Consider the following 27,551-nt stretch of genomic DNA (forward strand, 5'->3'; position numbering starts at 1 on the left):
GAATGTTAAAGATATCGGAAGGGGTGAGATCATTCAGAAAATTGAATATGGGAATGAGAACTTTAAAATCAAGGCAATTCCGGACTGAATCCCAATGTTGCTCAGTGAGCACAGGAGGCAGGGTCGACAGGCAGCCTGGAGTGAATAAGATCCAGTTTCAAAATATGAGTGAGCATGGGGAAATAAATTTCTCTCTGTGCAGCCACACTTTCATTCAGCAGTTAAACAGTTAATGTGTTCACCTTTTAAGTTATCAGATCCTGCATTGAAATATCTGACACTGGCCCTCAGTTTGAAAGTCTAAACATGAGGAAAATCGATGGAGCCTCACATCTGTGGTGGGTAAATTGCTGGAAGGTATTTTGAGAGACAGGATCTACAGGCATTTAGAGATGGAAGTCCTGATTAGGGACAGTTAGCATGGCTTTGTGAGTTGAAAATCATTTCTCAACAATTTGATTGAATTTTTTGAAGGGGTAACCAAGACGGTAGATGAGGGAAGTGCAGTTGATGTTGTCTACATGGACTTTAGCAAGGCCTTTGACAAGGTACCGCATGGCAGGTTGTTGCATGAGGTTAAATCTCACGGGATCCAGGGTGAGGTATCTAAATGGATACAAAATTGGCTTCTTGACGGAAGCTAGAGGGTGGTTGTCGAGAATTGTTTTTCAAACTGGAGGACTGTGACCAGCGGTGAGCCTCAGGGATCAGTGCTCGGTCCACTGTTATTTGTCATTTATATTAATGATTTGGATGAGAATATAGGAGGCATGGTTAGTAAGTTTGCAGATGACACTAAGATTGGTGGCAGAGTGGACAGTGAAGAAAGTTATCTCCAATTGCAATGGGATCTTGATCAATTGGGCCAGTGGACTGACGAATGGCAGATGGAGTTTAATTTAGACAAAGAACAAAGAACAATACAGCACAGGAACAGGTCCTTCGGCCCTCCAAGCCCGCGCCGCTCCCCGGTCCAGGATTGAATCCTGAATCCAGGATCCCCGCCCAATTTTCCAGCCTATCTACATCCTAATATCCTATCCACCGAGCTGTCCCTCACAGCTACGATGCTTTGTTCATCACAACCTATTAACTCACCACCACCCCCCCATTCCAGACCATGTGATCTCCAGGGAGAGGCGAAAACCCAGAGTGAAAACCCCAGGGCCAATATGGGGAAAAGAAAATCTGGGAAATTCCTCTCCGACCCCCTGTGGCGATCGAAACGAGTCCAGGAGATCACACTGGCCCTGATCAGAAAATGCTTCCCAACCCTATTCATTTCCACTTCTGCTTTACGAACACCATCTGAATTCCCTGCCCCCGAGACAGGTTCCCAACTATCTGGCACCAGCAAGATGATCATAGAATGAAGCCTTAAAACGAGAAACAAAGAACAATTAGCCCGCGCCGCTCCCTGGTCCAAACTAGACCACTCTTTTGTATCCCTCCATTCCCACTCCGTTCATATAGCTGTCTAGATAAGTCTTAAACGTTCCCCCAGTGTGTCCGCCTCCACCACCTTGCCCGGCAACACATTCCAGGCCCCCACGACCCTCTGTGTAAAATATGTCCTTCTGATATCTGTGTTAAACCTCCCCCCCTTCACCTTGAACCTATGACCCCTCGTGAACGTCACCACCGACCCGGGGAAAAGCTTCCCACCGTTCACCCTATCTATGCCTTTCATAATTTTATACACCTCTATTAAGTCTCTCCTCATCCTCCGTCTTTCCAAGGAGAACAACCCCAGTTTCCCCAATCTCTCCTCATAACCAAGCCCCTCCATACCAGGCAACATCCTGGTAAACCTCCTCTGTACTCTCTCCAAAGCCTCCACGTCCTTCTGGTAGTGTGGCGACCAGAACTGGACGCAGTATTCCAAATGCGGCCGAACCAACGTTCTATACATCTGCAACATCAGACCCCAACTTTTATACTCGATGCCCCGTCCTATAAAGGCAAGCATGCCATATGCCTTCTTCACCACCTTCTCCACCTGTGACGTCACCTTCAAAGATCTGTGGACTTGCACACCCAGGTCCCTCTGCGTCTCTACACCCTTTATGGTTCTTCCATTTATCGTGTAGCTCCTCCCTACATTATTCCCACCAAAATGCATCACTTCGCATTTATCAGGATTGAACTCCATCTGCCATTTCTTTGCCCAAATTTCCAGCCTATCTATATCCTTCTGTAGCCTCTGACAATGTTCCTCACTATCTGCAAGTCCTGCCAGTTTTGTGTCGTCCGCAAACTTACTGATCACCCCAGTTACTCCTTCTTCCAGATCATTTATATAAATCACAAACAGCAGAGGTCGCAATACAGAGCCCTGCGGAACACCACAAGTCACAGGCCTCCAGCCGGAAAAAGACCCTTCCACTACCACCCTCTGTCTTCTATGACCAAGCCAGTTCTCCACCCATCTCGCCACCTCCCCCTTTTTCCCATGAGATCCAACCTTTTTCACTAGCCTACCATGAGAGACTTTGTCAAACGCTTTACTAAAGTCCATATAGACAACATCCACGGCCCTTCCTTCGTCAACCATTCTGGTCACTTCTTCAAAAAACACCACCAGGTTAGTGAGGCATGACCTCCCTCTCACAAAACCATGCTGATTATCGTTAATGAGTTTATTCCTTTCTAAATGCGCATACATCCTATCTCTAAGAATCTTCTCCAACAAATGCGAAGTGATGCATTTTGGTAGGTTGAACCAGGGCAGGACTTACTCAGTTAATGGTAGGACGTTGGGGAGAGTTATAGAACAAAGTGATCTAGGGGTACATGTTCATAGCTCCTTTAAAGTGGAGTCACAGGTGGACATAGTGGTGAAGAAGGCATTCGGCATGCTTGGTTTCATCGGTCAGAACATTGAATTCAGGGTTTGCAATGTCTTGTTGAAGTTGTACAAGACATAGGTAAGACCACTACTGGAATACTGTGTACAGTTCTGGCCACCCTATTATCGAAAGGATATGATGAAACTAGAAAGAGTGCAGAAAATATTTACTGGGATACTACCGGGACTTGACGGATGGAGTTATAAGGAGAGGCTGGACAAACTGGGACTTTTTTCTCTGGAGCGTCGGAGGCTGAGGGGTGATCTTATAGAGGGTATAAAATAATGAGGGGCACAGATCAGCTAGGTAGTCAATATATTTTCCCAAATGAAGGGGAGTTTAAAACTAGAGGGCATAGGTTTAAGGTGAGAGAGGAGAGATACAAAAGTGTCCAGGGGGCAATTTTTTCACACAGAGGGTGGAGAGTGTCTGGAACAAGCTGCCAGAGGTCGTAGTAGAGGCGGGTACAATTTTGTCTTTTAAAAAGCATTTAGATAGTGACATGGCCACAATGGGTATGGAGGGATATGGGTCAAATGTGGGCAATTGGCATTAGCTTCGAGGTTAAAAAAGGGGCGGCATGGACAAGTTGGGCTGAAGGGCCTGTTTCCATGCTCTAAACCTCTATGACCTCTGTGACTCCGATTGAACTCACTGTGTGACGGCAATTAATTACAAATTGTTTGGAAATAACTTTGGTCATAGTTCAAAGAGTTTTTAAACTGGCTCAATGATGTATTTTCTAAATCGCAACGACCAGTCGAAGGACGGAGACAGAGTCAGAGTCGTTTCAGCACAGCAGGAACCATTCAACCCATTGGGATGTAATACAAATCTCAAATTACAGAGATCAGATCCAATTACTGAACTGTGATTTGCTGAAAGAAAACCAGGAACAACATTATGTTTGGTAGCAAAGAGTTTACAAAGAGAAAACTAGCTGACTCCACACGGAAGCAGAGAATCTGCAGGTCAAGGTAAGATTTGTCTGCTCCTGTACTTTATGTATTTCTTTATTTTAAACCATTTTCTCAGTCAGACTATGTCACACGGGCTGCTGTAGCCATTCCCTTTCCTTGTGGTTTTATACAGTGACTGAGCTGGAGCAGTGATGAAGGTGATCTGTTTAACAGTGAGGCTCCCAGAATCAGACCACTCCTGTTCCACACCATTATTTTTCATTTTCAAGAGGGATGGAATGAGGTGAATCAGAACATTCCCACATCCCAGTTCAGACCGGGCTGGGCCCTGGACCTTCCTCGATATGGGTTTTACCAGAACATTTACTGTATCTTTTGGGGAAGGTTTCATTTTTGAAATTACAGGTAATTAGTTTTAGGAGTTCTGGTGCCCTCAACATACAGAGTTTAGCTGCACAGTCTGCATCTCCCTGCTCCAACCAATACTCGGGTAATGAACGCACGCTCAAGTGTTTGGCTGAAAGTCAAAATATCAGATGAACACTGTGACATTTTGTAATGTTACAGATAGAAATTCACTGCACTTACTGATTTGGAAATGATAACCTTTCTAACCAGCCTTAAACTTTGTTTCCAGCTAAATTGGGTGCGTACTTGTCAAACTGGTTCAATTGGTTTATCTATCCTATAAATAGAATCTCTAAATATCTCATAACAGCTTTTACCAGAGGGTGAAACTCAGACACAGGTTTTATAAACAGGGTCAGCTCAGATGATCGGTATGATTTCTACTGAGATAACCAGGAATTGGCTGCAGTGAATTGACAAAGGCAGGACCTGCACAGTGACTGTAAACCCGGTGTGATTGAGGTAGAGTGGGAATGTAGTTTCTGAACTGATTGTGAAGTATCTCTTTCTTCCTCCCATTTAAATGTGTTTCCTCCCAGGGAGATTATGCACCTCAGCTCCCCACAGTGAATCCATCCTTTGCAGCTGTAGCTATTATCTAACCGTGAGCTCCCTTAGGTGAATCCATCCTTTGTGGCTATAGCTATTATCTAACTGTGAGCGCCCTGCAGTGAATCCATCCTTTGCAGCTGTAGCTATTATCTAACTGTGAGCTCCCTGCAGTGAATCCATCCTATGCGGCCGTAGCTATTATCTAACTGTGAGCTCCCTGCAGTGAATCCATCCTTTGCGGCTGTAGCTGTTATCTCACTGTGAGCTCCCTGCAGTGAATCCATCCTTTGCAGTTGTAGCTATTATCTCACTGTGAGCTCCCTGCAGTGAATCCATCCTTTGCAGCTTTAGCTGTTATCTCACTGTGAGCTCCCCGCAGTGAATCCATCCTTTGTGGCTGTAGCTATTATCTAACTGTGAGCTCAGACAGTAACTGAGAAACAGTTTATTCAACACTGGGACCCTCACAGCTCAACTTGTTTCTATTCCCCACCATCCCTCTCATTTTGAATAAGAGGTGATGCGATTAACCAGGGACAGGGAGCACAGGATCTCCACAGACAGAATGACGAGATTGTGGGAGGAGCTTCTTGGGGCACAATGTGAGATAATACACTTTGGATTTAAAAGCGACAGATTTGAATTGAGTAGGACATTAATGACAGATGGCCATGCTGAGACTGATTCTTGGTACAGAAATCAGTAAATGTTGGATTCAGTTTGAATATGTTTTTACAGGCCACTATCATGAGGTTAGTTGGAGCTCACAGTGTTCCGCTTTGAATTCCTTTCCAGCCATCCACAATGGCTCCAGGTGGAGCTGAGCTGTATTGTTTGGTTAATACCTGAGATGAAAGGACTGAGCTGCTGATAGACTAGTTCAACTGGTTATATTTCTGAGACTAAATCAGCATTGGGTATAATTTAATATGCTGCCCCCATTTGTTGATTTACCTCAACTGATAATTCCTTCTCTGTAAGATCCTGTCAATTCCATTCATTAAAATGATATTAAATCCTGTTATAGGAAAGCAAGCACTGTTCATGTTCTGAAGGATTGTGTGGTTAGGAAACAAATACCCATTCAGTAACACACAACGGGTTACTTGTGGTACCATCAGGATTAAATTGTTAGATCAAACAGTGCGTTAAACTGGGAGGGGATGGTTTGGGCAGCGGTTCAGAACAGAACCCGACATCCTTCAATGGAATTAGATCAATGATTGAAGAAAGAATACGCAGAGTGAGAAAACTTTAACCTTGTTCTCACAAAAAGCCAGTGCAGATATCGGAGCCTGCTCATTGAATTTAAAACTATTTTAATATCCATGAAAATAAATAATATCAAGGTGTAGTTGATGCGCTTCTCAAACACGAGGCCAGGAGCTCGGTAAATGAAAGGCTTTTATTTACTGTAATGAAGCAGCCAGTAATTATATACACGATCCCAGACTGAAGGGGTCCCGGCCCGAGCAGGGACTTTTATACCTCTCCCAGGAGGCGGAGCCCGACTGGGATGTACCACAACACTACAGTACAAAGGTGTAACAACCCCACCCTAACCCCAACAGCAACAAGTAGCACAACCCAACAGTAACATATGTACATCCTTGTAGTACTGGCCAGACCCTGGCTCAGTACTATCCAGTGGGAACCAACGATAGTTCACCACAGTAGTAATGATACCAAGGCCAGTTTTCCATCACCAAACACCCATTTATTTACAGTGGCAGTTGAGTGCCATTCGACTGCTGTAGAGTGTAAATAGGCCCTGAGTCTACAACTGCTGGCCTGGGTGGAGCCAACTGATTTTCAACCCCCCCCCCCCCCCACCCCCCCCGCCGCCCCGGCTGATCTCCATCTGTGGCTCGTCGCTGGCAGTGGCCATGCCTGTGACTGGTACTGACGCCTGTACTGACACAGGTTCCCTATTCCGGTGATGGTTCATCAGTTTCCTGATTATCTTGACCTGCACTTGGACTTTGTACAACATGGGCCCTGTCTTTTCTGTTATAATCTTGAGGACCCAATGGATGTTGACCTTCAAGTTCCTGACATGTACTGGGCCACATGTCTTAAATGCTCTTTCTGTTTGCACAGAATCCTGGTTCTTCTTCTGGGTCTTCCGTTGGGACTCCACCCTCCCTGCCAGGTTTGGGAAAATAAACCTTTGTCTTGTTTGAAGCCTCCGTCCCATTAATAATTCCACTGGGGCGATTCCAGTTGTTGTATGAGAGGTTGGCATGTTGTTGAATAGAAATCGCACCAGTTTGGTCTCTATGGACACCGCAGGTTGCTTCTTAATGCCCAGATTAAAAGTCTGCACCATTTGATAATGGGTGATAGGGTTCTGTCCTAATGTGTTTGATGCCATGGGAAAGCATGACGGTGTGAGAGTCGATGCTTGTGAAGGCAGTGCAATTGTCAGAGAGCAGGATTTCAGGTATCCTGTGCGTGCTGAAACTTTGTCGTAGGTTCTCAGTGGTAACCTGGGAAGTGGTGGAGTTCATCTGATGTATCTCCAACCATTTGGAATGTGCTTTGACCATGATCAGAAACATTGGGCCCAAAAAAAGGCCCAGCGGAGTCTAACTGGACCATACCCAGGGCCTAACAGACCACTCCCATGGATGTCGGGAGGCTTCGTGGCAGTTTTTGATTCTCCTGGTACAACTCGCAGTGTTGAACCAAGTCAATAATACCCGTGTCAAGCCCGGGCCACCATACGTAGCTCCAGTCGAGCGTTTCCATCTTTGAAATCTCGGGGGGCTGCGATATCTCGGAGGGCTGCAAAATCTCAGGGTCCTGCGAAATCGTGGGGTGCAGCGATATCTCGGCGTGCTGCTAAATCTCGGCATGCTGTGGTGTAATTCCATAAGGATCCGATATCATTCTGGGTGAGCGACAACTATGTGGAACCCACAGGATGATGCCATCCTCAACACTGAGTTTGTCTTTCCTTGTCCAGTAGTGTATCACATTGTCTCAGGGCTGCCCACTGAATCGCCCACAGAGGATTATGCTTTCAATTCTCAGGGGACTGGGTCTTTTTGTGTCCAGTCCTGGATACCGGCAAAGGCATTGAGGTTAAGGGAAACCATCGCATGTCAAAGTAAGGTCCTATTTGGAGTCAAAATGAATTAGAGGACAAAAGTTGCTGTTTAACCTCCAGCTGCATCGCCGCCACCTCGCACCCCCCCCCCCACACCCCACCCCCTCCCAGCCCCCAGAGCACCCCCTCCCAGCCCCCAGACCACCCCCTCCCAGCCACCAGACCATGGTCGGACATTCAGGGCCCAACAGGGAAGTTCAATTAGGAATAAACATCCTGTAATAATTCACTAATCCCAGGATGGAATTCAATTCTATGGGGTTTGTTGGAGCAGGCACGACCTGGCCTTCGCTTCCACCAGATGGACACTCTTGCCACCCACTCCATAGCCTGGGTGGGACAGCGCGGTTGTTTGGAAGACATATTTGTCCCTTTTCATGCATTCCAAAAGCTCCAAAACTTGCCTTTGGACCTTTTCCATGTTCGCAAGGAGCTCATGTCCCGAAGTTCCTGTGTTGTCCATGTACGCTGCCACCTGAGATTGTGGGGCTGGGTCAGCGGGGGGGGCGGGGCTGGGTCAGCAGGGGGCGGGACTGGGTCAGCGGGGGGGCGGGGCTGGGTGAGCGGGGGGGAGGGCTGGGTCAGCGGGGGGGCGGGGCTGGTTCTGCAGGGGGCGGGACTGGGTCAACGGGTGGGAGGGCTGGGTCAGCGGGGGGCGGGGCTGGGTCAGCAGGGGGTGGGGCTGGGTCAGCAGGGGGCGGGGCTGGGTCAGCGGGGGGGAGAGCTGGGTCAGCGGGGGGGCGGGGATGGGTCAGCAGGGGGAGGGGCTGGGTCAGCGGGGGGCGGGGCTGGGTCAGCGGGGGGGCGGGGCTGGGTCAGCGGGGGGGCGGGGCTGAGTCAGCAGGGGGCGGGACTGATTCAGCAGGGGGCGGTGTTGGGTCAGCAGGGGGTGGGGCTAGGACTGCAGAGGGCCGGGCTGGGACTGCAGGGGGCGGGGCCGCTTTGGCAGGGGGCAGGGCTGGGTCAGCAGGGGGCAGGGCTGGGTCAGCAGGTGGCGGGACGGGTCGGCGGAGGGACGGGGCTGGGTCAGCAGGGGGCGGGGCTGGGTCAGCAGGGGGCGGGACTGAGTCAGCGGGGGGGAGGGCTGGGTCAGCGGGGGGCGGGGCTGTGTCAGCAGGGGGCGGGGCTGGGTCAGCGGGGGGGAGGGCTTGGTCAGCGGGGGGCGGGGCTGGGTCAGCAGGGGGCGGGGCTGGGTCAGCAGGGGGCGGGGCTGGGTCAGCGGGGGGGAGGGCTGGGTCAGCGGGGGGGCGGGGCTGGGTCAGCAGGGGGTGGGACTGTGTCAGCGGGGGGGAGGGCTGGGTCAGCGGGGGGCGGGGCTGGGTCAGCAGGGGGCGGGGCTGGGTCAGCAGGGGGCGGGGCTAGGTCAGCGGGGGGGAGGGCTGGGTCAACGGGGGGGCGGGGCTGGGTCAGCAAGGGGCGGGGCTGGGTCAGCGGGGGGAGGGCTGGGTCAGCGGGGGGGGCGGGGCTGGGTCAGCAGGGGGGCGGGGCTGGGTCAGCAGGGGGCGGGACTGATTCAGCAGGGGGCGGTGTTGGGTCAGCAGGGGGTGGGGCTAGGACTGCAGGGGGCCGGGCTGGGACTGCAGGGAGCGCGGCCGCTTTGGCAGGGGGCAGGGCTGGGTCAGCAGGGGGCGGGGCTGTGTCAGCAGGTGGCGGGACGGGTCGGCGGAGGGACGGGGCTGGGTCAGCAGGGGGCGGGGCTGGGTCAGCAGGGGGCGGGACTGAGTCAGCAGGGGCGCGGTGTTGGGTCAGCGGGGGGGGGCTGGGACTGTAGGGGGCGGGACTGCAGGGGGCGGGGCCGCTTTGGCAGGGGGCGGGGCTGGGTCGGCAGGGGGCGGTGTTGGGTCAGCGGGGGGGGGGCTGGGACTGCAGGGGGCCGGACTGGGACTGCAGGGGGCGGGGCCGCTTTGGCAGGGGGCAGGGCTGGGTCGGCAGGGGGCGGGGTAGGGTCAGCAGGCGGCGGGACCGGGTCGGCGGGGAGCGAGGCTCAGTCAGGGTGTGAGGCCGGGTCGGCGGAGGGCGGGGCTGGTGTGTGGGGCTGGTTCGATGAGCTGACTCACTTTTACATTTCCACAACAGTGGAAGGAGAGGACAGAGACTGAGTTTGAATGGGTTACAGCTATAGGGCTCGACAGTGACACAAATAGAGAAAATGCAACAATTTGCATTTGTATAGCACCTTTACCGTAAATATTATGTCACCAGTGGCTGTGTGTAGAAGGGCAGTACTTTCCCATAATATTCTCCAGTTTATTGACTGGGTCCACTGCCAAGATGCCCACTGAATGCAACCTGGAAGCCACATGGCAGACTGAAGGAGCATCCCTATCAGGGATCAGTGCAATGAGGATTAGCTGTGTTGCCTTGCTGGACTATATAAGCAGAGCACTGAGTCTTGCTAAAGAGGCAGGAGACTGAGTGAATGTGAGGATGGTGCCTGGGAGAGTGAAGAATTTGCTGTGAGCGGAATGTGTTTTGTTGTTGACCTTGGACTATGTGAAAACCCTCATTTGGGTTAAACTTTGATCTGTATGAGAATCCGCTCTGGTAATCTGATTGTACATGTTATACACTGTGTTGAGTCTTTCCCTGGGAAACTGGTTAGCTGTCCCAGTTTAAATAAGGGTATATTTGGGGGGATTTTACAACCTGGCTCGGGCGAGATTCCGATTCCGGGGCGGGCGAGGCAGTAAAACTCCGGCCATTGTGTGTAAAGTTCGGATCAAAGGTGAGCTCGGTGTTTATTTCCTTTCTTTTCTGTTTTGCTGAGGATCTGAATTCCTTTCAATAAATGTTCATATTTATTATTGGATGTTGATAACTGTGTGAGTTGTTGAAATGAGTGAACTCCACTCTGCCGATCACAATCCCCACCCTCTTTAGACATCAGAGTAGTAAAATGTTTCAAGTCAGTTTCCAAGAGAAAATTCAATGGGAAGCAAAGGCCCCGGGACAATTAAAGGAGCAGCTGGGCAGGTGACCAATTTTGGTCATTTTGTTCATCTTTTTAAGGCAAACCTGAGAGGAGGAGGGACAGGAAAAGCGGCCGAGGGTTTTAGGGAGTGAATTCCAGAGCTCAGAATTTGCTCTCAATTGTGGACAAATTATCCTCAACATGTCAGATTGGGGAAGTTGGAGGGCAGAGATGTCGCAGGGCTGATGTCAGTTACTGGTTTATATTCTTAGTATTTTAGTTGTTTCATATCAGCAGCCTTGCAGCTGAACAAGGGCACTTTAAGTGAGTAATTGTCCATCTTATACACTGAGGCTGAGGGGAGACTTAATAGAGGTTTATAAAATGATGAGGGGGATAGATAGAGTGAACGTTCAAAGACTATTTCCTCGGGTGGATGGAGCTATTACAAGGGGGCATAACTATAGGGTTCGTGGTGGGAGATATAGGAAGGATATCAGAGGTAGGTTCTTTACGCAGAGAGTGGGTGGGGTGTGGAATGGACTGCCTGCAGTGATAGTGGAGTCAGACACTTTAGGAACATTTAAGCTGTTATTGGATAGGCACATGGAGCGCACCAGGATGACAGGGAGTGGGATAGCTTGATCTTGGTTTCAGATAAAGCTCGGCACAACATCGTGGGCCAAAGGGCCTGTTCTGTGCTGTACTGTTCTATGTCCTATGTTCTTAATTGCATGACGTCATTGGGATGATGCTATCTGCCGTTTGGATCGGTAACTGGGCAATGCAACATTACACCCTATAGTGTTAACAATTCCTGAATAAAGCTCTGAAGTGTTACCCAAACTCGAAGCTTTGGCTCTGTTCTCTCTCCACAGATGCTGTCAGACCTGCTGAGATTTTCCAGCATTTTCTGTTGATATGACGTGAATAGGAATGGATGGGCCGTGGAGAGATTTGAGCATTTAAAATTGAAATGTTGTCAGGCTGTCAGTCAGTGTCAGTGGTGTATAAAGGTGAAGGGAATGAGACTTAGTGCGAGTTAGGATTCAGGAAGCAGAGTTTCAGAGCAGTGAGACTGTAGAGCTCGATATCAGCAGCTTACATGTGGAACCTGCTTCCAGGTTGATGAGAAATAGAAGAGGGCCAATGATAAAGATAATGGTGTGGGAGAGACCAGTGTTACTGATTCACTGGATGGAAAGTAACAGGTAAAAATTGAACCAAGTGCCTTTGATGCATTTCTACTCAGCTGGACGACAAGAGACAGGCATTGGAGAAGGTTGGCATGGTAAAGGCTGCAGACGGGTGAATGAAGATATTTCATTGGCTTTTGTCAGAGTCGGATACGATAGTATTTGTGATTTTAAGAGGAGTGGTGGCATTGTGACAGGGTATAAACATGACTGGGTGGTGCTATTGCAAAAATAGTCATGGATTTGGGAGGTAACAACATGTTCAATTACTTGGAAGAGGGAAGGGGAAACTGGAGATGGGACAATGGCTTGTCAGAGTGAAGGGTGGATTTTTCAAGGAATCTGATGAGAACGACTGGTATTTTGTGAAACTGCTGTCAAATCTCAGAGTTTTCAAAGTTTATTTATTGTTGTCACAAATAGGCTTACGTTACATTGTAATGAAGTTACTGTGAAAGTCCGCAAGTCAGCACACATCTTTCGGACTGTGTGAGGAAACCGGAGCACCCGCAGAAAACCCATGCAGACATTGGGAGAACATAAAATCCCAATAGTGTAGAAGGAGGCCATTCAGCCCATCGAGCCTGCACCCTGGCCCTATCCCATATTTCCCCTGCTAATCCCCCTGACACTATGGGGCAACTTAGCATGGCCAATCAGCCTAACCCATACATCTTTTGGAGTGTGGGAGGAAAATGGAGCACCCGCAGGAAACACATGCAGACACGGGGAGAATGTGCAAACTCCACACTGTCACCCGAGGCCGGAATTGAACCCGGGTCCCTGGCGCTGTGAGCACTGTGCCACCGTGCTGCCAAGGCAGCTGTAAATTGTATCGGTTTACAGGTTCTCAAGAAATCTATCCTGCACATCTTTGGAGTGCAGACCGTGCAGTGACCCAAGCCGGGAAATGAACCCGGATCCCTGGTGCTGTGAGGCAGCAGTGCTAACCACTGCGCCGCTACCACTGCTACTAATATCGCGGTAACACGTAAGATTGTAATATTCTGAAATATATCTTACACACCAGTAAAGATCTCAGCCCTCTGCTTCTGATTTCGTATTAACATCTGACCCTGACATTGATATTATCCTCATTACAGAGTCTCAGATTCAGGGAACGTCTGTCAATATCATGGCTGAAGCTTCAAACAGGGGAGAATATCAAACATCTTCAACAAGAATTGGCATGGACACAGGTAGGATCACAAAGCAATACAAATATAATTCCAATCCTGTCTGCAGCTCACACAGGAAGAGGGAACGGGACAGGGACTGAGTAGAAAGTTGGAGTGCGTGACCATCTGGAGCAGGTTTAACCAAGGTTTGGCCCAGGGGCCGGGTGTGACCCGTGAAGCTCCTCTACATGGTTCCAGAGACCATTTTCAAATTGTTGTCAAGCAGCTGAGTTCCAATTAAAATTCAGAGGTTGTTTCTCTCCCCCTTTTGCTGCTGATCGGCCGACTAGTGAGAGCATCAGCAGCTAACGAAGGAGAGAAGCAATCTATCATTGGTGGAGCAGTGAACAGTGTGCTGAAGGCTGGTGTTGGGCAGGTGCGGCGGGGCCGGGAGGATAAGCTCACTGGTCTATTCGTGTTTTGAAATCCACATTCCCATCTATCCTCAATAACATTTGGCTCACTTGCAGAACAACAATGTATCCACCTCCAATTTAAAATATCTAATGACCGGCCACCTGCAACCACTTCTGAGGCAGAGAGTTCCAGAGGGCCACATCAGCTCTGAGAGAAAAAATCTCTTCATCTTTGACGTAAAAAGCCAGATCCTAATGATAAAACAGTGCCCCCGAGTTCTGGACTTCCCCAGAAGATTACAAATCATTTTCATGTCCTTGTTGAGAATATTGTTCAGCATCTTAAATACTTCAGTTAAGTCACTGCTCACTTTTCTGAACTCTGGTGGAAACAGTCCCAGTTTATGCAACGATTCTTCATAACACAACCCGCTCATTCTGGGAATCACCTCTTCTGAATCGCCTCGAATGCTTTTACATCCTTTCCTTAAATAAGGAGCCCAAAAACTGCATGCAATATTCGAGATGTGGTCTTACCAATTCCCTGCATGGCTAAGGCATAATATCCTTTTGGAATTAAATTCCCTTCGTAATGAAGGAGAACATTCCATTAGCCTTCATTACTTGCTGCACCTACATATTAACTTCTTGTGACTCATGTCTGCAGCTCTAAATTTTGGAACCATTCTCCTGTTTAACAATACTCTGCTTTCTTATTCTTCCTGCCAAAACAAACAACTCTGCATTTTCCCACATAATATTCCATCTGTCAGATGTAACCCACTCACTCAACTATGCGCAACCTCCTTTGGTGGAATTTTCCCGTGCTGCCTGTCACAGGAATCGGAGCAGGCGGGACATGGATCATGCAAAGGTCCGTTGACCTCAGGCGGGATTTTCCGGCATTGGGGCGAGCATGGCAGGGAAATCCTTCACAACATACTTTCCCACCAATCTTTGTGTCTTCTGTAAATTTAGCCGTGATGCCTTCACTTCATTTATTGCATGATCTGAATTGTAACAAGTTGAGACCCCAGAACAGACCCCTGCGGGACTCCACTTGTCTCATCCTGCCGATCAGAAAAACACCCATTCATAAATATTCTATGTTTTCTGTCAGCCAATCTTCTGTCAATACTAATATGTTACCCCCTAAACTGTGAGCTTTTATTTTCTGCAAAACATTGACATGGCACCTTCGCAAATGGGCTCTGGAAATCCAAGTGCAGCGTGTCTGCAGGGTCTGCTTTATCTACAGAGCACATTACTCCTTCATAGAATGCCAATAAATCAGTTAAACACAACTTTCTTTGCACAAAACCATCCTGAGTTTTTCAAATTTCCTTGAGTTTTTCAAATACCCGGCTCTAATCTTCTTAGTGATCGATTTGTATACCTTACCCACGACAGGCGTCAAACTAGCTGGCCTGTAGATTCCTGTTTTCTGCCTCCATCTCTTATTGAATACACAGGTTAAATTTACTGGTTCTTCAGCCTGATGGAATCTTTCCAGAAGCTAGGGAATTGTAGGAAATTAACAGCAACACATTTGCTGCCTCATTAGCCTCCTCTTTAAGATCCTGGGATGAAGTCCATCAGGACCTGGAGATTTGTCAGTCCATAGTTCCTGCAGTTTGCTCAGTACCCTGGCGCTGTGAGGCAGCAGTGCTTGTCACTGTACCACTTTGCCGTCCGCAAAGCAGGTGAGGCATTTTTCTCGGATTCATTATAGGGATCTGAGCCTTGATAATGAGGCCAGCATTTATTACCCCTCTTATCTTCCCTTGAAAGGTGGTGATGATTCACCGCCACTACCTTGAAATGCTGCAGTCCATGTGGTGCAGGGACACTCACGGTATATTGAAAAAGGAGTTCTAGGATTTTGACCAAGTAACAGGGAGTGAGGCAGGATATAATTCCAAGTCAGGATATATAGCTTGGAGGGGACCTTCAGGTGATGTGTTCCCATGCCTCCGCTGCGCTACCAGGAGATCGAGGTCATGGTTTTGGAAGATGATATCGAACAGTGATTAGCATTGCTGCCTCACAGCGCCAGAGACCCAAGTTCGATTCCAGCCTTGGGTGACTGTATGGAGTTTACATGTTGTCCCCGTGTATGTGCGGCTTTCTTCTGATGTTCTGGTTTCCTCCCACGCTCCAAAGATGTGCTGGTTAGGTCGATTGGTCATGTTTAGGTTCGGTGGATTAGCGATGATCAATGTGTGAGATGACAGGGATAGGGCAATGGTCCAAAGGAGTATGCTCTTGCGAAGAGTTGCTGCAGACTCAATGGGTTGAATAACCTCCTTCTGCAGTGTTGGGATTCTATGGTTCTATGGATCATTGGTGAGTTGTTGCAGCACACCTTGTGGATGCCACATATTGCCTTGGTTCAGGAGGGAATGCATGTGCTCAGATTCTCTCTTGTTAGACATCATTACACCATGGCACTTGTGTGACACAAATGTTACATGCCACCTCCACTTGGCAGCCAATTCAGCATTACCATCACTATATTGGCCATTATTGATATTCTGGGCATTGTTTTTGACCAGGGTGACCAACCATCCCAGATTTTCGGGACCGTCGCATATATGAACCCTGTGTCTCTGGGTTGTCTCCTGCTTGGACGCTTGTTGTCCTGTAATTTGTGCTTCAAATTCAGCACATGCATTGTGTGTGTTAACCGAGGTGCAGCTTTTCTGGCAGGTACAGAGAGATCTTGGGGTCCACATCCACAGATCTCTGAAGGTTGCCACTCAAGTGGCTAGAGCTGTGAAGAAGACCTATAGTGTGTTAGCTGTTATTGTAAGACGTTTAACAACACCAGGTTAATGTCCAACAGGTTTATTTGGTAGCAAAAGCCACACAAGCTTTCGGAGCTGCAAGCCCCTTCTTCAGGTGAGTGGGAATTCTGTTCACAAACAGAGCATATAAAGACACAAACTCAATTTACATGAATAATGGTTGGAATGCGAATACTTACAACTAATCAAGTCTTTAAGAAAGAAAACAGCATGAGTGGAGAGATTATTAAGGGATTATTAACAGGGGGTTGGAGTTTAAGAGCCGTGGGGTTATGCTCCAACTGAACAAGACCTTGGTGAGACCACATTTGGAATATTGTGTGCAGTTCTAGTCACCTCACTATAAGAAGGATGTGGAAAGAGTGCAAAGGAGATTTACCAGGGTGCTGCCTGGTTTGGAAGGTAGGTCTTATGAGGAAACGTTGAGGGAGCTCGGGCTGTTCTCTCTGGAGCGGAGGAGGTTGAGGGGAGGCTTAATAGAGGGTTATAAAATGATGAAGGGGATAAAAAGAGTGAACGTTCAAAGACTATTTCCTCGGGTGGATGGAGCTATTACAAGGGGGCATAACTACAGGGTTCATGGTGGGAGATATAGGCAGGATGTCAGAGGTAGGTTCTTTTCTCAGAGAGTGGTTGGGGCGTGGAATGGACTGCTTGCAGTGATAGTGGAGTCAGACACTTTAGGAACATTTAAGCGGCTATTGGATAGGCAATTGGAGCACACCAGGATGATAGGGAGTGGGATAGCTTGATCTTGGTTTCAGATAAAGCTCGGCACAACATCATGGGCCGAAGGGCCTGTTCTGTGCTGTACTGTTCTATGTTCTAGGTAGCTCTGACATGTCTGGGAGTGACCTGCCCCATCCCCCTATACCTGCCCCAGCACTAGAGATTTGGAAGCATCCTTCCCCCCACCCTCACCCCCATTCTGATGCCGAAGCTATTTCCTTACCTCATAGTTGGTCACCTTGCCTTTGACCAGAAACTAATCAGCTATATAAATGCTGTGGCAACAAGAGCAGGTTGGAGTCTGGGCATTCTGCAGAGAGTTAGTCACCTCCTGTCTCCTTAGAGTCAACAATCCACAAAGTACAATGTTTCTTTTAAGTTTATTTTTTTAGTGTCATAAGTAAGCTTACATTAACACTGCAATGAAGTTACTGTGAATATCCCCTGCTCGCCACAGTCCGGCACCTGTTCAGGTACACTGCGGGAGAATGTAGCATGGACAGTGCACCTAACCAGCACGTCTTTCGGATTGTGGGAGGAAATCGAAGCACCCAAAAGAAACGCACGCAGACACGGGGAGAACATGCAGACTCCGCACAATCACCCAAGCCGGGAATCGAACCTGGGTCCCTGGCACTGTGATGCAGGAGTGTTCGCCACTGTGTTGCCCAACTGAGGTGTAATGGAAAACTTGCAACTTGCCTGATAACTGTGACTTCACAAGCACACAAGAAGTTCTACACCACTTAGGAGATTGTAGCCCACCTGATCAGCAGCCCATTCTCCACATAACTGCCTTTGCCACCAATGCACAAAGATAGCAATATGCATCATTTACAGGATGGACTGCAGCAACTCACCAAATCGCCTTTAACAACACTTTCCAATCCTGCGATTTCTGCCCAACCAGAAGGACAATAACAGCAGAAAGATGGGAAGATCACTCTCACTGATTACAGATTTCCTCCAATCCACACAACACCCTCACTTGGAACCAGAGAGCCATGCCTTCACTGTCACTGGATAGAGATTCTGTCATTACCTTCCCACCAAAATTGAATGTACATACACCAGGTACATTGCAGCGGTTCAAGTCAGTGCCTCACCAGCTTTCCAATGGCAATTAAGGATTCACAACAAACTGCCCTTGCCAGGAACCCTCACATCCAGTGACTGATTTTTAAAAAATATTGAATTTATTTTTGAAATTGGTAGTCTCTTGTTAACCATGGGTACTAATGGGTCTGGGGCAAAGGTGGTTATTGGGAGTAAGGTGAAATATGTTATTGCTGAATGTTTCTGTATTCCCACAGGTGTTCGATAATGAGGCTCACGAGCCTTCAGTTGCTTCCTGTAAAGGGAAGTTTCATTGACAGAAATGTGTTTATTTTTCTCCACCTGTGTTTTCAGATCCGAACTCCGCAATCACTCAGTTCCTGACAAAATGTGATGATTACCAACTGTTCCAATTGACCAAATTCTACCGGGACAGACTAGAACAGGCGATTGAAGGAGGAGTGGATTGGTTCAGCTTATCGTTAACATACGAGAGGATTTTCACTGGACAGGAACATCGGGTAAGTGGGAGGGAGGAGGTCAGGATGTATTAACAAATGATGATGAAAGAGCTAGTTCTGTCTACATCATCTTCTAGCAGACAAGGAATCAGATGCTGCACTGATAATGAAGTTATTGACCAGTGAAAATCCTGTTATTAGTCTGCACCAGACCCAGGTATGAGGTGAGGACAACCTCAGAGATGGACAGCTTTGGGAACCTAAAGCCATCAGTTTCTTCTAAGGATGCACAACTTACCCCACACGGGTACAGCAGCAGAGTGGCTATGTTACTGGATGAACAAACGGAGATCTGAACACATAATCCAGAGACGCAAGTTCAATCTCATTGTTTGCGAATTTGAACAAAGTTAATTACAAAACACATCTGCTTCACTTACTCAACCTGGCCTGTATGTGGCTCCAGATACACAGTAACACAGTTAACTCTTCACTGACCTCTGAAATGGCCTAGAAAATGAGGCAAACTAACTACAGTAAGATATAATAAACTAAACTGGGTGCACCACGCTGGACTGGATTCGGTTACATGGCCCAGTCGACCCTGCAAAGTCCTCACTAACATTTGTGGACTTGTAGCACATTTTGCAGAACCCATCCCGCAGACATGTCAAGCTCTAACCCGCTTTCAATATGATCCTGTAACTATGATGATCAAACAATGTCCCAGACTCCTCCCCTACTGTTCCTGGATGTGTATGTTCCCACCAGATGGATCTGCCAGAAATTACAGCCCAGTGATATTGTATAAACGTGGAGAGTCCTCAATATTATCTCTGGAGCCCACAAAATATTATGTCCTGAGGTCAAACTTAGACAAGAAAACCTCCTACTGATCACTGCCTTCCTTCAGTTGATGAAAATGGACTTTTCCATGACAAAGTGATAAAAAAAATAACAGGCACAAAATTTACTCGTGGGGCTGACGGGGCAGGGCGGTGGATAGAGGGTTTAATTTTTCCAGTCAAGATTGTTTAGTAGCACACTTACTGACTGAATTTCACAAGTTTTGAAAGTCAGATCAGCCAGACTGAGCTTGTGGCTCTTGGCAAGTGAACGTGGAAAATCCTAGTTTTGTTCCCATCCATCTGGCAGTCGCAAATGCACCAGTCCATGACAGTATCAGTGAGACTTACCGCACAGTCCTTGGCGGAGATGAAGTACTGTCTTCAAACTGACAAGTGGTTCTGCTGTTTGCGATGTTATCCCCGTGCTAAATTTAATAGATATTGAATATCGACTGTTTCTAAACTGACAGTTGGCCATCAGTCACAATATTGTATTTCCCCACAATCTATTAGATAATAGCATAGCACACTCACCAAACCAGCATTACAATCAAACCAGAGGCTCAGTCCTGGTTCAGTGAGTTGTGTCGGAGAGCATTGCAGGAACAGCACCAGGAATATACAAAAATGATGTGGCAACCTGGTGAATCTACAACCAGCCACAATGGAATAGAGAGAGAAACAACTTGAGCCACAACTAACAGCATAAAGCTTTGCAGTCCGGCCATGTCAGTCATATGATGTTAGATAATTAGACAACAAATGTGTTGGGGGGGTTTCCACAAACATTGACATCAGAAACAGCAGATCCCAGCTCGTGGCTGACAAGACTGAAGCATCCACGACCACCTTCAGCCACAAGTGTTTACTGGGTGATTCATCTCCGCCTCTTCCTGAGATCCCCATCAGTGCACAAACTAGTCTTCAGCCAATTGAATTCCCTCCACATGATATAAAGGATTGACTGAGGGCATGATGTGCAGAGACACCGACAACATCCTGGCTGTAATGCTGTAGGTTCGTGCTCCAGGACTAGTCACAATGTGAGCCAAGCTGTTCAGTGCAGCTACAACACTGGCATTTACCCAATAATATGGAAAAAAATCCCAGGAAAGACCATGATAGAAAGAGCAAATGCAATCGAGTTATTACCATTTTATTCGTCTACTTACAGTTATCAAAACAATGGAAGGTATATCGACAGTGTTTTGAAGTGGTATTTGCTCAGCAATTACCTGCTCGCAGATACGGAGTTTGCAGTCTGCTCCAGAGCTCCTTTGGTTCAGACGTGGCTAAAAGAATTACAGATGATAGTGCCTGTCGTTCACATCAAGACAGCGTTTTAAATTATGTAGCATCTGAGTTTTGGAAAAACTGGACTCAATGGAAAACAGCAATCATATCACCCCTCAAACTTTTATTTTCCAGTGAGGACATGTTCACTTTACACACTGGCTCCCACTCACCCCCACCATTGTCTCATGGGTTCGAGTTGTTCTCATCAGAAGCTGCAATCAGCTTGTTGTATTGAGTTAAACACAATTGAATGTAATATTCTAAATGTGATCCCACCAATGTTTTTAACGAAGAGACAGGAGTATCTCAGTTTCTTGGTTCAATATTGCTCTTTTAATACATCGCAACATTAAGTTTACTCCCAAAGTGACAAGTGGTATTAATAATCTTTTAATTTCAGAATTTTATAGAATAGAAGCTGGAAAATAGGACAAAATGTGAATAACACTGCACATATTGTGAATCTGAAACAATATGGAAAGGTGACAATAGATCTGTCGGTATCTGTACAAAGAACAGGGGAACAGTTCAGGTTTAACTCTCATGTGGACTGGCAGAAAAAAGGCAAGAGTTTGAGTGGGACTGGAGAGACCAGAGGAAAAAGTCAGGATGTAGCGGAAAAGGAATGAACTGATCAATATTGCTCTAACAAAAGCTGGTCGAGACAGCGATGCCCACATCTTGTGAAATTTTTTTTAAAAAAATGCTGTCCCTGTGCTCTCATCGTGGCAATTCACTCTTCATGGGGGAACATCAGGAAATTGAATTTATTCACTGTGATTTTCTGCTTTGGGAACGTTATATACCCCCTCCCCCAATCCCGTTAAACATGGGAAGGATTGAAGCCATTCCCTGTTCCCCCGACAGACTCCATCTCCAAACCACTTGATTGTATTCCTCTCCCAGACTCTGACTGAGACCGAGCCAGACTATCTGTGATTTCAGCATACAGTATCAAGCAGAACTCCATTTCCTGCATAATTGCCAGTGCAGAAATATCCTTATTCTCTGCACGTAACACTGCAAGTCTGTACCCCTACCTCAGCACAGCGCCTGCTGAATCCTGTTCCATGTCTTTGTTCACCCCAGATTCAGCTGTTCCAATGTTTTCCTACATTCCGTCTTATCTTCAGCCACTCAGATTCTGCTGCCTTTACTGTGTTCCCACTATGCTCCAGATAACACTGTGTGCTCATAAACCTATAATAGGCTCCAGTCCTCAGATGCCTTCGATTTAAAATGTCCATTCTTCTATTTGACCCGAGTCAATGAATTTGAACCTTTCCTTTCTTGTAAACTCCAGTCTGAAATTCTCCATTGCTCTGACTCTGACATTGTGCAGCAGACTCTCCTTCACGCCCCAGAATAGGAGCTAAATATTATCTGTCAAAAAGTATCTAACTCCTCAATCGTCCTTACTGAGCTTTCATACAGACTAGTTTTTTTTTAAAGTTCTGTCTCTGGCATTTGAGTTACTGTGCAGAACTGATTAAGTGATTAGATTTTTCACCATTATTATTAGCTCATTTCCCTGACATAAATCATCAGTCGGTACTTGGATTAGTCAATGGTACTTTATCAGTCAAATTTCATTTTACAATTCCTGCTACTTAAATAACTTAATGATCAGAATAATCATTTTTCTGCCATCTGAGTTCTAATTTGCGCTGTTTTATTCGCATACACATGGGGGACAGGGATAGGCCACTTCGTTCTTCGATACTATCCTGCTGTTAAATAACCTTTCGGCTTATAATAATACCCTCAAATCTGCATCCCCCCTATCCTCTGTAACATATCAGCCCCTTGATACCAAGAGTCCATCTACCTCTGTCTGAGAAACATTCAAAGACTCTGCTTCCATCATTTTTTCAGGAAGAGAGTTCCAAAGACTCTTGACCATCTCAGAGAAAATAGACTTTGCCTCATCACCTCTGGATTTCTGAGTAAATCACACAGTGAGGCAGCAGGAATTAGGCTTCAGCGAAAAGTGGGTCAAATTGTTCATCAGGAGCCTGATATCAAGTCAGACACTGAGAGACAGGCAAACAATTACATTAAAATGCTGCAGAATCTCAGTGATTCCTCACTCTCTGCAAATATATTTTTGATTCTAGTTTAGTTAATTCACATTTGTTTGTCGTTAATGACTGCAGTAAGATGTGAGGAGATTTTCAGTCCGTGTTCGTTATGGATCAGGACCCGGCCCAGTGACTGATTTCTGAGCTGATGCAACTGGGAAATCCCATCACTGAGCAGATCCTTTCCTTCTCATTCTCAGTGTTTATCTTTCACTCTGCGTCTCATTATTCTTCATTACTATTCTTCGTAGAAAGTCACTGAGCTTGTGGATAAGGGAAACCGGGCGGACAGTTCCAAACTTCTCCTCAATCTGGTGATGGGAAAAGGATCTCGGGCTCGAAGGCTGATGTGGGAATCCTTTGTGAAAATGCGTCACGGAGTCCCAAAGCTGAATAAAATACTGAAAGAAATACAGGAGCTTGGTACGGTAAAATCACAGTGAATTAAATTTCACATTGAAACACTGTCGATATCACTGTAATATTACACAGAGCTCATTTCATGGAAGTTCATTTATTTAAACAGGTGGTGATTCGTTTGATTATATGAACGTCACACATGGTTTATCTGAATTATCCAGTCACCTGAAAGGTAAGAGATAAAATGGAGATTATAAACTATTTCACTTCTGAGAATCTGAATGATTGATTACAACCTTTGTTTAAGAGGTTGCGAAAATCTGGGAATTAGAAAGTTAAAGCCTGGGGTAACAGTGCTGAACATGATTGGGGTTTGTCATTGATCCTCAACTAAACAAAGATTCATTCCAGTACACAGGATTTCTCTTGTAATCGTTGCATTTTTCCACTTAATTAAGTTGCTGATTGCTATTATTTTGGAAGTCTTGTGTACACCTTGCAGAATCCCGCTACCCTGTAAATCTTAGCATGAACCTTAGAGAAACACAGCAACAAAGAAAATGGAGGCAGGAGTTGGCCATTTGCCCACATCCTCCACACAGCTCACCCTCCCACCCAGTTTTGTGTAGTCTGCACATTTGGAGATGTTAGATTTAATTTCTTCGTCTAAATTCTTAATATATATCTTGAATAAGTGGTTTTGTGATAACTGATATCCGCCTTTTAATTGATCATAACTTTGTCTTTCAAGTAGTTGGACCAAGTCACGGAGTTCTCTTGACAGCTGTTTTAATCATCTGTACAGCGAGGACTCTGGAAAGTCACAGGTCACAGTCTGTAACGAGCCAGAATACAGAATTCCTAAATATATAAACAATTATAGTTTCAAATTCAGTCACGGGTAATTAGCATATACCAATCACATTTTTGGAGTTACCTCAATCCACTCAGTTATTAATTAAGCTCACATCATTCAGATATTAAAACCAATCACAGTCACCTTAAACTACTTTTCTTGTTGCTTCTCTGTGAAAACTTTTATCAGAATAACTTTTTTTTCATCGCAGCTTGTGTGATTATTAACCCCTTTCAGTCGGGTCGTAGCACAGATCCGTGCGGTGCACCGATCCGTGCGGTATCCCACTAGCCACAGTCGGCTATTTGGAAAAAGACCCAGTTATTGCTACTCTGTTTCCTGCCTGCCAGCTTATTTTCTGTCCATCTCCATACACTGCCCTCAAATCAATGTATTGAATTTTGCATGCTCATCTCTTACCTGGGACCGTGTCAAAAGCCGTCTGAAAGTCCAAATAAATCGCAACCATTTGCTCACCTTCATCACCTCTACTTGTTACTCCCTGGAAAAATTCAAGTAGTTTTGTCGAGCAAGAATTCCGCTTCATGGATCCATGCTGACTCTGTCCGATCCTGCCACTGTTTTTAAGTGCTCTGCTATTAATGAACTATAGCACTGTCCCCATTGCCAATAGAATGTTCCAGAAAACCATTCCGTATACACTCCAGGAATTCTTTCTCTACGTTATTGTGTCTGATTTCAGTTGGCCAGTCTACATGCAGATTAAAATCACCCACAATTACTGATGTTCCTTTATCACATGCGTCATGAATTTCCTGTTTAGTGCCATCCCCAGCCTCATCACTACAGTTTGTGGGTCTATCTAGAACCCGCATTAGCATTTTGCATACGTTCATAAGATATAGGAGCAGAAATAGGCCATTCGGCCCATTAAGTCTGCTCTGCCATTCGGTCATGGCTGATATGCTCCTCATCCCCATTTTCCTGCCTTTCCCCCATATCCCTTCAACGCATTAACAAGTAAAAATCTATCTAACTCCTCATTGAATTTACTCGTGTCTCAGCATCCACCGCACTTTGGGGTAGCAAATTCCACAGATTCACAACACTTTGGGAGTAGTTTCTCCTCAACTCTGTTTTAAATTTGCTATCTCATATCCTAATTCTATGGCCTCTTGTCCAGGAATGCCCCACCAGCGGAAGCATTGCTTCATGTCTACTTTATCCATACCTTTAATCATCTTGAATACCTCAATTTGATCTCCCCTCATTCTTCTAAATTCCAGAGGGTATGGGCCTAAACTGTTCAAAATGTATTCATACGACAAACCCCTCATCTCTGGAATAAATCTAGTGAACCTCCTGTGAACTGCTTCCAATGCCACTCCATCTTTCCTCAAATCAGGGGAGCAAAATTGTGCACAATACTCCACATGCAGCCTCACCAATGCCTTGTATATTTTCAACAATACTGCCTTCCCTTTATATTCTATTCCTTTAGCTATAAATGCCAACATTCCATTTGCTCTCTTTATTATCTGCTGTACCCACAGATTTCTGTAACTCATGAACGAGGACACCCAGATCCCTCTGCAACGGAGCACCCCGAAGTCTCTCCCCATTTAGATAATAAGTCACCTCCCCATTTTTGCGACCAAAATGCATGACCTCACACTTATCCACGTTAAAATTGTGTTATCGCTGAGCCTTTTCAGCACTACCCAGAGCTAATATCCTACCTCATAATTTAGCTAATTTCCTCTTTAACCAGCAAAACATCTTTTCCTTGTCGACTGTCCTTCCTAGATAATGAACATGGCTGGATGTCCCATCGCTTGTCACCCTGCAGTCATGTCTGCGTATTCCCGATTACATAACACCTGTTTGCATCGATTTGCACAATTAATTCATCCACTTTATTTTGAATTCTCTGTGCGTTAAAGCACAAAGTATTTTTGTCAATTTGTCAATTGTCCCATTCCTACTATTTTTTCACTGTGGCCCTGTTTGATTTTGGCCACTGATTTATCTGGCGATCGCTTTTCTTATTCCCCTTACTGTCTTTTTTTACTTGTCCATGAAACACGTTTTGACTCTTGAGACAGGGAGGCAACATATCATCCAGGAATTTTGTCTGTGACGACAGAAGGGCCTATCTATTTCTCATACAATTGAATTCCCTACAACGATTGCATTCCCACACTTTTTTCTCCTCCTCTATGCAGCAGCGCCAACCATGGTGCAACAGATTTGTCTGTTTCTGTTTTCCCCTGAGAGGTCATTTCCAAAGCGGTATACCTGATTCGCAGGGGAATGGCTACAGGAGATTCCTGCACTGCCTGCCTACTCCTCCTGCTCTGTCTGGTTGTCACCCATTCCCTTCCTGATTGTTGTAACTTAGCCTGCGGTGTCACCATCTGTCTATATGTGCCATTCTCAATACTCTCTGCCTTGTGGATGCTCCATAGTGTCCCAGCCGCCCTCCAGCTCTGAAACACGGAGCTGCAGCTGGAGCCACTTGCTGTACACGTGGGCCTCCCACATGGAACACAAGGAGCACACCATGGCTTTGAGATCTCCTGCCATGACCTAGCCCTTTAACTTTTGAATGATATTTAAATAATTGCAATTACTCTGCGGCCTTCTTCTCGGTTCATTGTTTCTGCGTAATGGTACGGACAAGCGAGAAACCACAAAATAAAGACTTTAGAAACCATAAGTGATAAAACCAATAAAAACTTACCCGATCATATTTACCCAATCAGCTGCTTCCCCTGGCCCCGCTCCACTTTTGAATCCTGATGTCAACACTGCATCTCCAAACTCAAAGCTTCAAATTTCTCACTGCACTCTTTGCTCTATATTCAAACTTCTCTTGATGCTGCTGACGGTCTGTCCCAATGACCTCCTCTCTCATTCTCTTCTAGGTGCTGCTGACTATCTGCCACAGTCAGCAAGCGTCCTCCTCTCACATTCTCCTCTATGTTCTGCTGACTATCTGTCCCGGGGAACCAGTGTCCTCCTCTCTCATTCTTCTCTCGGTGCTGCTCACTGTCTGTCCTGGTGAACCAGAGTCCTCCTCTCACATTCTCCTCTCGGGCTGATGACTATCTGCCCCGGTCACCCAGTGTCCTCCTCTCTCATTCTTCTCTCGGTGCTGCTCACTGTCTGTCCCGGTGACTCAGTGTCCTCCTCTCACATTCTCCTCTCGGTGCTGCTCATTGTCTGTCCTGGTGACCCATTGCTCCCCTCTCACATTCCCCTCTAGTGCTGCTGACTATCTGCCACGGTCATCCAGTGTCCTCCTCTCGCATTCTCCTCTCGGTGTTGCTCACTGTCTGTCCCGGTGACTCACTGTCCTCCTCTCACATTCTCCTCTAGGTGCTGCTCACTGTCTGTCCCGGTGACCCAGTGTCCTCCTCTCACATTCTCCTCTAGGTGCTGCTGACTATCTGTCCCGATGACCCAATGTCCTCCTCTCTCATTCTCTTCTAGGTGCTGCTGACTATCTGTCCCGATGACCCAATGTCCTCCTCTCACATTCTCCTCTAGGTGCTGCTGAACCAGTGTCCTCCTCTCTCCCTCTTCTTTAGGTGCTGCTGACTATCCCAGTA

The 27,551-nt window shown here is 46.6% G+C and overlaps 1 protein-coding gene across 1 annotated transcript in view; it reads left to right on the plus strand.

Moving 5' to 3' along the window:
* Positions 1-3,808: 3,808 nt before the first annotated feature.
* LOC144482107 (NACHT, LRR and PYD domains-containing protein 3-like) overlaps positions 3,809-27,551 on the plus strand; it is a gene marked incomplete at its 3' end in the record, with an annotated part of 86,479 nt that continues 62,736 nt past the window's right edge. Inside the window, exons 1-5 of the mRNA XM_078201343.1 lie at positions 3,809-3,826; positions 13,052-13,147; positions 18,429-18,595; positions 23,012-23,183; positions 23,287-23,352. Of these exons, the coding sequence (XP_078057469.1) occupies positions 13,084-13,147; positions 18,429-18,595; positions 23,012-23,183; positions 23,287-23,352 (469 nt within the window). The remainder of the gene's footprint in view (positions 3,827-13,051; positions 13,148-18,428; positions 18,596-23,011; positions 23,184-23,286; positions 23,353-27,551) is intronic.

The sequence above is a fragment of the Mustelus asterias genome (assembly GCF_964213995.1).
Source record: "Mustelus asterias chromosome 26 unlocalized genomic scaffold, sMusAst1.hap1.1 SUPER_26_unloc_17, whole genome shotgun sequence".
Taxonomy (NCBI): Eukaryota; Metazoa; Chordata; class Chondrichthyes; order Carcharhiniformes; family Triakidae; genus Mustelus; species Mustelus asterias.